The sequence below is a fragment of the Neospora caninum genome, chromosome VIII, assembly GCF_000208865.1.
Source record: "Neospora caninum Liverpool complete genome, chromosome VIII".
NCBI lineage: Eukaryota > Apicomplexa > Conoidasida > Eucoccidiorida > Sarcocystidae > Neospora > Neospora caninum.
In genome coordinates, this window is record NC_018395.1 from 5,703,360 (window position 1) to 5,717,435 (window position 14,076).

The following is a 14,076-nucleotide window of genomic DNA, read 5'->3' on the forward strand; positions in this document are numbered from 1 at the left end:
GGAAGCGTCAGTGCGCCCCCGTCGCAGACGGCAGCGAAATTCCTCAGCCCTGAGAGTGGGCGCGCATTGAGTTTTTCTAAAGTCCTCGGTTGAAAAAAAAAGCAGCAAAGCAGACAAAATGTACTGCAGCGGAGTCGGAACAGTTACTTCATGCCCACATCTGTTGCTGTCCAGGATAGCTTAATGTGCATAGTTACCGGTTGTACCGAGGCCGCTTTCCTTCGATTGTCGGTTGGTAGGGAGCAATGGGTGTACATCCACTGGAAACAGTGGTGGCGTACATGAGCCAGACGCCTCAAACCAGCTAATGGGAACCATCCAATGTTAATTGTGCGACGCCTTTCTCTTACTTGCAAATCTGTGCTATATCGTAAGGCGCGCCGTGGGCTCCAATGGAGTGATTGAAATAGCAGTGTAGCCAGAACACTGGGGGTAGACATTACGCCAAGCGTGTTCTCCTTTTGTTGGATGATACATGTAACCTCTCTGCACGATGTCAGAAGTAAACAGTTTGAATGGCAGCGACGGTGGAGGCAAAGGTAGGAAATCTCAAATAGGAAAGGTTTCACACTTCCGTGTTATTACCTGTTTCCAGCTGCCTTTGACCACAAAGCCCGCTCTATACAAGCCGAGTTTGATAACACTGCGGCAGCCCTGAGAAGAAAACTTACAGAAGAGCTTGTAGTCTTGCAGGCAGCGACAAAGCAAGTGAGCGTCCAACTCCGGGTGCATATTAGGTTTCGAGTACATTCGTAGTGCAGTTAAGCGCCGAGGAGAGCCGGAAAGCTGCACTAAATGAACGTTTTGCTTCGCTTATGTTGGAGAAAGATGCTTTGACTATTGACATTACTGAGCTACAAAGAAGACGCTCAATCGTAAGGTTGGTTCTATGTGTAAGCAACTACTCGGACGAAATCGACAAGAAACATTCAGGTGGCAACAGACACTAAGGAGCGCGAAAATATAATGCGGGAAATCATTGTGCACCTTGATAAACTTCCTGATAGAGCGGAAGGCACCTATGTGAAATGCACTAACCCAAAGACCGCCGGAACATAATGGACTCAAGGTGCCGCGATACGAGTCGCTGGCTGTGACTTGCAAGGGCGCTCTTCCTGTACACCATTTCACACGGTCACTGCCCGCGAAAAAGTTGTGTGGTGGTTTTGTATCCTGCGATTCCGCGAGTTCCTTCATAAGTAATGGTAGAACACCTCTCTTGAAATGGGTGTTCCACAATACGCCGTGAATTTGTCCGGTTCAGGCCACCATGTTGGTAGCCACTCGCGAAATCTGGAAAGAGCTGTTCCGCTCCCGAATTCCCTGCACACCGTGACTGTAAGTGAAAGTGTGTTACGTCCAGATGGGGGAGCGTTTTGCCCACCAGTTTCTAAGTGGTTTTTGCTCGGGTCGGGAATGACTTGCCCTGAAGCTTCTCACTACTCGAACTCTCGCACCGAAGCTTGAGCTCAGCTCCTAACATAAAAGATAATGGCATTACAATGTCCACCGCTCCTTAGCAGTTGATACCTCAGCATGTCTTGAAACCTGATAGTATTCTAAGCTGTAACTAAGCTGTGCTACACAAAGAGATGTGTCACGGCGAGCGCGAGAGGCTTTTCTACCTGAATGGCGCCAGAGTTGACTGGTACGGTTACCAATGCGCACACCTGCGTAAAACATCATCGCCGTAGAAACCCGATGCGGGGCGATCCCCTAGGAACTGTAAGAACAGATGGTGTCGTGCCTGCTCTCCACAAGAAAGTCACTGGTAATCTCGAACGTGAGCGCTTCGCTTTCGAGTTTGCTTTCTGGCATTTCCAAGTCTTGGGCACCTTGTAATGTAAGCCTAGGCATCTCCGCTGCGAAATACGTTAGGACTATTGTGGAACAGTCATTGCAGCGACAAACCGAGTGATGACAGAAAACATGCAGTTTCTTCGCCTCTTATGTACTGAGGCAGCACAAAGACTTTCGTCCAAAAGTCCATCATGATCCCTTCTTGCAGTGTAGAAGTGTCACGAGTATGGCAGTTGCAGCCCATGTGGCCCTTGGTCTCGGACCCTGCGGACCGAGTAGCCCTTCTACTTGTTCGAGGCATTGCGTTATTGGAATGGCAACGGTTGTAGCTAGATTCGCTGATCTAAACCTCAGCAGAATCATATTGTGTAGCGCCGCGTGTGCTTATTCTGGCATCTTGGTTGTAGATGGCCGCCTTCGTATTTGTGGACTCAATGAACACAGAAGCAATCTAATCTATCAGGGGGGCGCAAGTCTCCTACTAGATTCCTGTGCTAACCTGGTTCAGCATACGGTATGATGTGAGACTGCCAGTTTATCATTCCAGTTCCCCTTCAGGTGACGAAGACATGAGGACGCGCATTTGCGGAAGGAGCATTTATATGTCATGCAGTGTCATCGGTGAAAAACTCTAGATTTAGCATTCATCTACAGCTCAGAGCCCTTTTAATCTCGTGCACTCCATTCGCAGGACTCACGAGAGTCACGGTGTCACTCCGAAGCCTGGGAACATTGATCAGCCCCATTTTGAGGGCTTCGGATCATTAGCCGTGGGGCGGGGGTTCGGCTAACGTGCCAGCCCTGTCTACCATGGATCGCCGGGCGAATTACTTTGTTTTACGGAAGAAGTGTGCAGCACACCGTATACATGGTTCTCACTACAGCGCTGCTGAGGGCAAAATCAATTTCTCCTGTAAATAATGGGTCTGCTTTCTCTGGCATAGACCTAACTGGTCTCGTGTCCTTCGAGTGGCTCCTTCGAGAGGCAAACGCGTTACGTCGGCATGCTCGACGCTTTCCCGGCAAGGACATGGCGTGGGAAGAACTCGAAACGGCGGTGCCACTCCTCCTTTCAAACATTCCTAGCTCAAGGTTCTAATCACTATCCTCTGAACCACGTCTGCAACCGTGTGTGGCAAGAGGCAACGCTGTGAATCCCAGCGCTTTGACCCAGGGGTAGTGTTGTCGTGATTGGTGACATGGCGCGGCCTGTTGCTTGTCCTCGCGAACTCTGCAGTGCCGGGGCCGGCTCCAGGCAGAACAGCGACAGTATCTCTATTGCATGGGAAGACAATCAACGCCTTCCAGAAGTTTTCGACCTTCGAACAGATGAATCCAGACAAGGTAGTCTTAGTTCTTCCTCAGCGACGCCCGAGATATATGAACTTGAATGGCAGCACAGCGATACCGTATATGGGGTGCCATCTGTAGCCACCGAGCAAAATGTTGTCGGCCACGCAGAGGAATTGCCTGTTTCCTCCCGCAGTGCAGAAATAAAGGAAAACCACCAGGAGTCTCAGGCGACCACTGGCTTGTTGGGAAGCTTCAACATGCTGACAACCGACACTGTCAGTCTCAAAGCTTTTTTGGCGTTTCCGCATGCTTTCCGAAGTATGGTTAACCTCATTGTCATTCGATACGAAGGATTGCAGTTGCAGAATCACCGCCTCGATTCGCTTGGGCGTCTTCCATCTCTAAAACAACTGAGATTGAAAGACTGCGGCTTACAGAACCTGGGTTTCCTAACAGCGTTTGTTGGCGGTGCACCTCTGGAGGACATTGATGTGGCCTCTAACGCTATTAGTGCACTCCCGCCTAGGACAGCTTTCAGGAGAAGAGACCACCCAAGTATCAACACACTGTCACAATGCCAGGATGACTCAACAGTAGGCCATCAGAAACAAACCGGAACATTTCCTTTATCGCTGCGCACTTTGGACCTCTCCGACAACGCGATTGAGGACGTGAACTCACTAGAGGCACTAGCTGAGTTTCCCAACCTTGAAGTTTTGCGACTGTTTGGGAACAATTTGAACAACGACCTCGCCTTCAACTCTTCGTTCACAAGCAAGCTACGGAGCTGCACGCAGCTTCAGCGATCCGTTAATGGCGCGTTTGCTTACGTCAGCTGCCCAGGAACACCTCAGCCGCCACCGACAGTAAAAGACGCTCAGGTTGGTGAAGCCGCCGAGTTACCAAGATACGAGGCTGGCACTGGTCTGCTGGATGAGCTCCGAAAGAAGACTCTCGGGAACATCGGCTGCGACAAGGAAACACAGTACGAGCAAGTGCCGGCTGTCCGCCTTCCATCTGAAACGAGAAACCCTGCAGCTGCTGCACAGGTCTCCTCTGAGAGTGGCGCGGGAGGGACCAACCAGAGCCTTCTCGTTAAAGAAGAATGCCCACATTGTGCCGCCCAGGCGGAACCACAGCAGCGGGCCGTCACTGTCCAACCTGAGCAGAGAGATACCAACGCTTGTCCAGGTAAGAAAGAGAAATGATCAGACGGCATAGTGAGCTTCGGACCAATTCAGTGTGTCAGACGGATGGGCTGGTGAGGCCACCAATTTACCGTAGTACACTAGACGATCCACCTCACGAAGTACAGAGCACTTGCACGCGAAGTGGGGAAAGCAGTCTGGGAAGGATTTGCCCTACTGCTTCGGATGAGGTTCATTGAAGTTTCGGGTACTTGGACGCGTGTGCAACATTTCTCTGGCTGAAGCAGGAATGGCAATCGTGTACCAGTTTTAATTGTGAGCCTCTCAGCGTACCAGTTCGTGCCAAAGCAGGCGCAAACCTCTTTCAGGCCGCTCCCCGTCATGTGCAGGCCTGGGTTTGGATAGTAGGCTCGATACCCGAGAACTGGACTCTTCGGCGCAACGTGAGAAACTTCTTCGGCGATCGTCTACCATTGGTCAACTCGGTGTTACGAATCTCTCGGAGTTCTCTGGTGACTGTGCTCAAGCGGTTCTTGAGCTCATAAAGAAACCGACAGTTGCCGCAGACGAGCCCTTTCTAAACAGGACTGCTCCGCGCGGCTCAAGTGAAGGCAAGAAGAGATCCGTGTCTGAGGGAAGCAGACGCCTTACAGTTAGCCAAGACGTCGGGCAGCATCGTACCCGGGCAGAGGCGCATTCAGCGGGTGAACGGTGTCCGTGTAGGGGACCGACGCCAGTAGCCACCAGCGCGTTCCGCAGTTTTTGCAAGGAGGAAGAAGGGACGGCAGACGCCTTCCAATCCGATATCCAAACTCTTCTCTCTGTGTACCAAAATAGTAAAGCCGCCGAGGCTGCTCTTCGGTCTCAGCAGCAGCAGTGTTACTTAGCCGCATTCCAGAGAGACATCCAGGCAAGTGCTCATCTCGAGAGATGTAACGAGCACCTCATCAGGCTGCAAAGAGCTCGTCGAGCCTTCATTGCTGGACTCCACCGCCTTACTCAAACCTCCGGGACGGCTCGCCTCTACGAGCAGACAGCGACAGCTCTTGCACAGCTGGAAAGTATCCGGCACAGCCTACCGGCAGTTAACATTCCCGGGGCGACCGGACTCACAATCCGTATTTTGCAGGTAAAATGGCGCACCGTCATTGAAGAAACACACAGCGGATTTTCACGTAGCACCGGCTCACTTTGCTGGGACATCCTCGACGTGACCTGGGCCAGAGACCCTTCGTCTACGTTAAAGCAAGAGGCAGAAGAGGCGGAGACACGTTTTTAGGCAGCTGCTGTCTTGAATCGCTCCAGAAGGAGACGCTCCAAGCGACGTGTCCAAACTGTGCAGAGACGAAGCATAGAACCTGTTTACTCTCAGCCTGATCGCTGGTGTACCGTGGTCTTGAAAGTGAGGGACACAAGCATTTGCACGATTTGGATTCGGTTATCTCACGCGTCTCGCAGGCGGCTCAAGATTATTCACCAGGTGGTCTGGCTGCCAGAGCAGGCTCGGTTTCCTCAGATCTGAGAAGACAAGTCATAACCTTGGAAAAGGAGGTCCAGGGATTGCTCTTGCTCTTCGAGGACGACGTGCTGAAGAGTGGAAAACTAGCGATGCTCTGCCGCAGCCCGGCTGCTTCAACAGTGGAGTGCATACCTCTGCAAAGCGAGATTTCGCGTGATGTGCTCGATACGAAACTGGTAACTAGGAAAGAAAGCACCTGAAGAGAGAAGGGCTAAAGGAGCTGTCAATGTGGTGCACAGACAGCGGAGTTTGTTTCTCACACCGTTTCTTACATGAAACACTATTGAGCAGCGGGAGGCCCCTTTCCAATGGATATCACGTTCGAATTTGTATTTGTCTAATCTCGTTAGGCTCTTCTTCGTCTCTTGCACCTCGAGAAGCTGCTCATTAACCGTTTTCTCACTGAAGCCCAGCATTATATGAGGTGCTTGACACAGCTGACGAAAGGGCAAAGAGACCTTCGATCATATGATGCTGCGTGTTCCGCCACGCTGGCAATGCAAGAGTATATTCAAACCTTGCTTTCAAGGCAAGGCAGCCCCTGCTCGTACTGGAAGGGCGGGGGTTCCAGAATTACCAAAGCGGACGAAACAGAGCCCTCGACAGGCATGTGGAGAGCAGAAGTGGAAACGGGGGCGCCGTCTTCAGGAGATTATCCGCTTCATCCTGACCCCCCAAGAACTGAGAACGGAGACGGATCTCCGTGTTCATCGTCGGCCTCGGCCTGTAACGCCATGGAGACGGTTCGAAAAGCCGCTTTTAGAAAGAGCGGTTCTGCAATCGCACTTGCTGGATGTCGTGAAAGCTGTTCATTACCGAGCCTACAACGTAGCTCTTCTTACTCCGGAAGAACTTTGTTTCGTGTCCATATGAACAGCCCCAGCGACGAGCACTGCTGGAATAATCCCCACGTTCAGAGAGAACCTGTCCGGTGTCCGGTAAGGAGCGCCACGCAGATCGCGCTGATATTGCCTTCTGGGGGTGCAACGTGGAATCTCGGTCGCGCTTGGAGCCACGCTAGACATATCTTGCTTTCTGCGGCGCAGAGACGAGAGAAGCAGAGGGGGGGTGTGTGCTGGCGAAAAGGACCTTAGAAGAATGGCTCGAGAGACGCTCGACTCCCTCACACGCATGCCGATAAGTCATGTAGAACCACATATCGTCTTGCTCTCTGCGAAGAGAAGGCATTCGGCCCATGAATTGCCGCGCCTCCATGTCACCGCCGTCCTGTTCGGAGAAGTGGTCAAGAGGAAACTTAGTTGCGATGCGCGCGGTCAAGACCTGCGTCCGGCGAGCTGTGCAGCCTTTTCTTTCCGTAGAGAGCGCCCGAGCGCTCCGCCTGGGTGTCTAGCGCAGCTGTGCACCGGAATCAAAGTCGAGTTGGGTCTCAGTTTCCACCATCCAAAGGAGCGCCGCCGGTTCGTCAGTACGTGTGGTATCTTCAGGGTAACAAAGCGGACGCAAGTGAGGCCCGTCAGCCTACTTCGCCCATTTCGGCTCGCCAGCATCCCTCAGCAACTTCCTGTTGTGTCGGCGTAGGAGAGACGGAGCAATCCTTACGTTGCATCGGAGCTGCGCGCAGCACGGCCAGGCCTACATCGGCCCGTTCCGTCTCTGCTCTGACGGCGAATGGGGCCCCGGTCTGTGCAGAAAGCTTCACTGAAGAAGACCGGACAGGAGGGCGCGGACCTACCGGCTTCCCTACTCTTCCAGTCAGCAGCAGCATTTCATTGCCTGTTGCCGTCATCATATCTAGCGAAGATGAAGCAGTAACTCTGGCACATGATACCGACTTCGGAGCCTCTCAGAAATGTGTCCAGCCGGAAAGCAGTTGCTGCCGCGAATACCCTCGAAGCCTCGCACCGCAGGTAAGCGACCGCGCTGGGGCTCTGGAGATCAGAAGTGAAGCTGGTCAGAGCTTGAAGCATTTTTCCCGTGATTAGAGGGGACCACCGGTTCACACACACAGCAGCAGTCACACAGCTGATTTAGAGATGCTTTCGCTTCGGAGTCGCATGTCCTCTCCTCCCTACCTGTGACAATGCGGGCCCCCGTTAGGCTGATAAGAACCATTCCTGTCATTTAAGCCAATCAGAACCCCTATGCGTGGGCGACTCAACTCTGAGTTCCACTCCTGCGACAAGAAGTTGCCCAGTCGAGTTAGAGACGGGGAGCCAAGGTACCCACCGAATCCCTCCAAGATCAAAAACTGTTCGGGGAGCAAGCGGACTGTCACCAGACCGAGGGAATTGTATCAGCGCCCCGCCGTGAGTACGAGGACATGTCGCGTATATTTTAGCGCTATTTCCGGTGTGGAGACTGTCCGTCAGTGTGTGTCTCAGAGCGATGACGTTACAAGCGAATCGGTTACCAAGCCACTGGAATTCAACCCGATTTGAGAGACTGTATCCCAGTGCGCAGCACACCTCTACCAAAGAGCCAGAGCACTTTTGGTAATATTCCCCTTCTTCGCCTGTGTACGGAACGAGCATGGCAAGCATGCCGTTGGTGTTTGCCCTCTTTCGGATACAGATGCGAATCTACGTTCACCGGGAACTCGGACTAAAGCGCCGCACTGTATTGGCTGCTTATGATAGCAAATCAAAACCACCGTGATGCGTCTCAGCACGGAGAGTAACCTAATGCATACTGGTGCTGGCTGTCTCTTCTGCGTGTCTTCAGAACCGACCAACAAACAAAAAAACGCATTTTGCGCTGTCGGGACCTTCCTGTTGGCAACCTGGACACGGAGTCAAACAATAAAACTCCAGCACGAGGACAAGCGAACACGATCCCACCAGCATCGTCAAAAGCGAATCGTTTCTCACAGCGCCAGCGGCCCAGTGCGATCGCTCGTAACAGTGCACCGTATGTCTCTAGGACGCAACTACTCTCGTTGCGGTCTCCACGCGGAAATTCAGTGACCGAGCATCCCACTCCACAGCCACTCCCGAGGCCGGGAACCCGATCTCGGGTCAATGGGCGTGCGCCAGGACAAGGAAGGGACCGGTTCGCCTCTCTCGCATTGGCCCCTCGCTGCAACGCACGTACGTACCTTGGTTCGCAATCACGTCTCCTGCACTGCCTCACAGACACTCAGTTCTCTGTAACACAGCAACGGCGCGGCAGGGCGCCTCCCTCTGCGGACAGCAGCACGCGATGCTACTCCGCTCAGGGTGAATCGCCGGGGCCAGAGCGAAACAAGTCTACGCAGAAAGTCACCACCGCTAGTTGTAGGGGTCCACCATCTGTTGACCGGATGGCAATGGGAGCAGACACGGAAAGCGCGTCCGAAACCCGTTCTTGGGAAATCTGACGAGCTCAGTGCGAACCTTTCTCGCGGAAATCCTGTCTCGTGCCTTAAGCAGCATGTGAAGTCCTGTGTTGGAGAACGCAGCTTCCGAATTAACTTCCCACAGTGTATTCATGAATCTGACACTGCCAATCGTAACGTTTGGAGGTGCCCCAACACTCTTTTCCGCAAAAAGGCGACCCCGGTTTTGACGACTGTGGCGACGGCTCAGAGCCTGCAGGGGAATTCGGTCGGAACGCGCCACCGCTACCCCGTGCCAGTTACTGTTGGGAAACCACGAAAATCTACTTCCAGGTCGAACGACTGGATCTGGCTGCTTGCACGCGAAACGGTTCATACCTTCCAGTTGGCCACAAGCACAGGAAAAAAACGGCAATAAAACAGCAGTTAACAAATTCGTCGGGCATTTGAATCGCATTTATACATAAAGCCGACAATGATGTCCACTGCAGGACACAAAAAAATTTACAAGGTATACCAACACCACATGTTATCGGGGAATTTCTGGAGGAAAGAGAACAACGACGGGTGTCTCAGCGCCAGCCTCCCCAAAAAATCGTGATGTCTTTTTGTTACGGGACGAGCGGTGTGTTTAAGACTAGTTTACATGCCGAGATGCACTGGAGTGGCGGGAGAGGTGGAACGTCACTATGCTTCGCCAGATATCTTGCTTCACTGAACAGACAGCGAAAGTGTGCATTCCCAGTTCTTGTCTTCAAATTTGTAAGCTAAAGTCAAGCAGGCCCATGAAAAATGTCATTCCCCGCCAACCCCAGATACTTCACCGGAGCATAGTAGCCATGTTCGACAGCTTTCGGGATGCCCCTGGTGGACAGATTCTGTATTTGGCACGATACCAACTATAGAAAGCTAGGCGATGGGTGACTTCTCTGTGGTACCCAATATACATAACCAGTAGAATGATGCAGAGGATGAAGTATCCCGCGGTTGCGGTAGATATTATAGCAACTGCATCGCGAGTAAGTATGCACTTCACCGCGCACGTGAAAACAACGTTCAGCGCAGCGGCCATGTGTACATAAAACATCAAACTGGTGCGAATTGAGCTCGCCGTCAGGACAACTACGGCAAAAACCTCAAACAAATTGTTGCCGTCGTGGATGAGGTTCTCGTAGCCCGCCGAGGCTTCCCCTTCCGCCTGTGGCGAAGGTAGAAGCTGCAATGGGCCTGTCCGCCCTCCTATCATTTGCCACGTTTTGAAAATGCAGCAACATAGAAAGAAGAACACTGACAGGCATGTCACTATCAATTCCACTCGAAACCGGAAACGCGCAAACAGGGGTAAGACGAGAAGGATCGCCAGGAATCCCAAACAAACGCCAGCTCGTATGCTAACGTCTACCTGAACAATAACCACACACATTGCGCGCCGCCGCTCACATTCACATAAAGCGTCGTTTAACCCCTGTTGCATGTGCGTTTGGCTGCATGCACGCCAGCGGCGTAACGCTTTCGTGCAGATTAAATCGACACATATCCAGCACACAAACGATTCATCGCGGGGAATCTACGGCAGCCTCACAACCCGGCGTTCTGCGTCGCGTCCTCGCTGAAGCGAGAACGACCTCAACGCGATCGAGATTCACTTACCAAGAGGTTTGTGCGGTTTAGAGCCATCAGTGTCTGGCCCACTGACAGTAGCGCCTGCCCGATCAGCGCGAAAAGGCTCGCCCATATAACCTTGACTGGGACAACTTGGCCGAGAAGGTAGTTGTACGCTCGATTCAGAGGCTGGTATCGAAAGGTGACGAACGGATATCCCTTCATAATGCGGCGCGTGGCTGCCTTGTGCTTGACTGCCGACTCGGGCTCCTTGGAGAATTGCGCGACTCGGCCAGCATACTGCCCAGCCGATGTGCCGACGTGCATGAGCCGACGATGCTGCGACGCCGCCCTGCCTGCGGAATACATGGTATTGCTTGGGGGTCCGGCATGCTCACCTGAAACGAACCGACAGCGCACAAACGGCGACACGCGAAGGATTCGCTACATTTTTTGTGTTTGGTCATCCGCAAAAGTAAGGATGCCTAGGAAGCGTGTCTCTGCATGATTGCGCGCAAAATGAACCATCTCGAAAAAACAAGCTCTGCGTGCCTCCTAAATACAGAAGCAGCTGTCATCGTGCCGGCAGCCTTGCTCAAAATACCTCTGTACGCTCTCGGCCGCTACCATGCTGCAGGTCGACCGCCTGGAATCGGCGGAACTCGTTCCACAGCGACATTTGTTTGGCTGATCGGCACGGTCGCTGGCTACGTGCTGATGTGCTGGAGACCTCTTGGCTTACTGTCTGAGTGGTGTGAAGTGTATTGCCGTCGTTGCGGGTCTTCCGGAACGTAGTTTCGCAGGAGCAGGTCGAAATTGTCTTCTTGCCAGAAGACAGAGAAAAACATTTTCCAGCCTTTCCTGGTGAAGATGAGGGGGCAGAAGCCACAGCATTTCACCTGCTTGCTGTTGTCTTTCCCGTACTCGTCAGAGCAAAGTTCTTTCGATACATGCGGAAGTACGTAATTGGATTCTCCTTCACTGATTCGCCCCCACCAGCTGCTTACTGGCTGCCGGCTGAGGCCGGTGAACGGCGGCGGATGTGCGATACTGAAGGATCGCCACTCGTCTGCAGGGGAACTGGAAGACGAAGTCTCCAAGCCGCCCCTCAAGGGAAGATACTCAGACTCCGGATTGCGCCCGGCTTGCACATGCCCGGGAGGGACGCTACCGGATAAACCCCTCGTGGGATTTGCGCCGCCCTCCCTGCGCGACTCGATGCTGCCCTGGGGCAAGGACGCTTTCGAAGGCAGGGCTCCGGTCCCTCGCAGCTGCAGGGCGTCCTCAGGTGACCTGTCACGCTGTGGAGTGTCCGTCGCCCCGACGTCTAAGTTTTGTTTCCCGCTGGAAGTTCCTGTGCGATTTGAGGACGCCTTAGTGATCGAGTGCGAACCTTGCCGTAACCCGCTGTGTGGCGAAGCGGCCTCCTGCCACTGCGACGCTCCTGAAGAACTCGTGGAAACCTGACGGCGCAGCTGGTGAATGCCAAAGGCGTGATGCAGCGACAAGGTAAGCGACCGGTGTTCGCCAGACTGTCGCTGGCTTTGCGCCGGGTAGAGATCCGTGCGGCATGCGGGATCGTGGACGCCGTCGTCGGAGTCATCGTCGGAATCTTCGACACTGCTGGCAAAATCTGCTTCTTCATCCAGCTCTTCCACGGGCGGGGGACGCTGGCGCTGCACAGAGACAGCGACGTCTTCATCGTCTGAGTCGCCGTGGCGCCGGCGAGTCGACAGCTTCCGTGCCGGAAGCCTTGGGACAGACATTTTCTTGCGAAGACAACGCTTCCCGGGCAGTGAACGAGAGGTTTACTGTAGAGAGACGACAGATACAACGGCGGAATCCAGCGGCGCGAAATCCGGCAGAGCAAACCTTCAGACCGATCCAGAACATTCATATACGAGAGAGACGCGCGCGAACGGCCGCCGCCTTTCTTGCCAAGCTATCCGTTCCGCAGTATGAATGCTTTTCTGGCGTCTATGGCTGACACACGAGGCACGGTAGAAACGAGATCTCCACACGCTCAGTCCGGAACGAACGCTCGACTGTCGGACGGCGGAGAAGCACGAATTGTACTTTTTTGTCGACAGCTGAATACGGAGGCCCTCGAATGATTTGAAGGAGGATGCGGCGGGGAAGGGGACTGAGAAGATGAGCTTGTAGAAAACGTTTCGAGCTCAGAAACGGCTCCACGCCTGATAAAAGCCCCTCGCCGAGACGCGTTTTCTTCCAAGAAAACCAAGAATGAGGTTCTTTCCTCTCCAAGACCCGCACCGGCGTCCACGACCACCACGGGCCGGTTGCAGCCGGGAACAATCGACCGGACGCAGTCCCGTACGCAGAGGCCGTCGTAGGTGCCGCGCACACCCTCTAGGAGGAAACACGTGAAGAGTGAATTATCGCGAAATCCCGAATTGTTAGTGCGATCCCAGATGCTCTTCCCAATTCTGCATGTGGTCGGGAGCAGCGAGGAGTGACGCTGCTGTTGACAAATCTAGGCGTCCAGTCCAGCACACGAGTAGCTGAGGCTGGTAAGTCGTCCGGAAAAAAAGACAGCAGGCGTCACCGGCTTGCCAGATTAAGGGCTATGAAAGCAAAACTGGACAGCTCAAAACGGTTGCAATAAAAATGTGGCGTGTGCCCACCAGAACTCCTGGCTTCGACGAAATTCACACAGGTGGTTTGCGCGGTCAGTGACCGAAGCCGCACCGTCGAAGAGCCATGCACTGTTGATACCCGGCGTCACTATCAGCCGCCTTTTCTCAAAAGACATAAAACTTTGAACGCTCATAAAAAAGGGTAAGAATGGAGATCCATGGAGATAACGAGAAGGTAGCGTGCTTCACGAAGCGAGGCCTCGGCTGGTGTCATGCACTTCAGCCGCCTCACGTGTCCACGAACGCCACTTGGAGGCTGTCGGGAGGCTGTCGGAAGGCAATCTTCACTCTGAACAAACGCGTACTCTTTTGTGGCGTTAATCAATTTTTTTTATCGTTACTGATCTTCCACTAGGATGTCGACGACATAAATACTAACGCACACCTGGCGCTTGGAGACTATCGAGACATTCAATGGCGGGTAGCGGGACGGTCAGCCAGCAGGGGTGCGTGTCAGCATCGGCAGCATTCATTCCGTACTCTTTGGAATCCTGGCACAAAGGTAATGATCTGCCGCGAAATTCCTAGCATGCTCCTTGCCGCCCTTTGAGTGAACGAGGCTGCAAAACGGTGTTCACTGACTACTACTTCAGCCATTATTCAGCAACAGGCTCCTGCAGTAGCGGTTCCTCCCCAACGCGACTTTTTTCTGCAAGAACACTGCCTACGGATTTTTAAAAGGTCACTCGAACCAGTAACCTTTTGTGTAGCAAACATTCTTTCCTGGCGTCTCTTTGGTGATCGATCGAATCAGAAACCTGCGGAACTCGCAGCCTAGAATAA

The 14,076-nt window shown here is 53.3% G+C and overlaps 3 protein-coding genes across 3 annotated transcripts; 2 read left to right on the forward strand and 1 right to left on the reverse strand.

The window, feature by feature from the left end:
* Nucleotides 1-493: 493 nt before the first annotated feature.
* NCLIV_037120 (conserved hypothetical protein) lies at nucleotides 494-1,059 on the forward strand (the record flags this gene model as incomplete). The annotated part of the gene is made up of 4 exons (XM_003883913.1): nucleotides 494-539; nucleotides 596-708; nucleotides 762-875; nucleotides 934-1,059. 4 exons carry the CDS (start codon nucleotides 494-496, stop codon nucleotides 1,057-1,059), a joined length of 399 nt encoding a protein of 132 aa, XP_003883962.1.
* A 2,291-nt stretch (nucleotides 1,060-3,350) lies between these two features.
* Nucleotides 3,351-5,960, forward strand: NCLIV_037130 (putative leucine rich repeat protein; the record flags this gene model as incomplete). Its single annotated transcript, XM_003883914.1, has 4 exons — nucleotides 3,351-4,284; nucleotides 4,570-4,645; nucleotides 5,079-5,370; nucleotides 5,700-5,960. 4 exons carry the CDS (start codon nucleotides 3,351-3,353, stop codon nucleotides 5,958-5,960), a joined length of 1,563 nt encoding a protein of 520 aa, XP_003883963.1.
* A 3,847-nt stretch (nucleotides 5,961-9,807) lies between these two features.
* On the reverse strand, nucleotides 9,808-12,402 carry NCLIV_037140 (conserved hypothetical protein; the record flags this gene model as incomplete). The annotated part of the gene is made up of 3 exons (XM_003883915.1): nucleotides 9,808-9,912; nucleotides 10,685-11,034; nucleotides 11,379-12,402. 3 exons carry the CDS (start codon nucleotides 12,400-12,402, stop codon nucleotides 9,808-9,810), a joined length of 1,479 nt encoding a protein of 492 aa, XP_003883964.1.
* Between the last annotated feature and the right edge of the window lie 1,674 nt (nucleotides 12,403-14,076).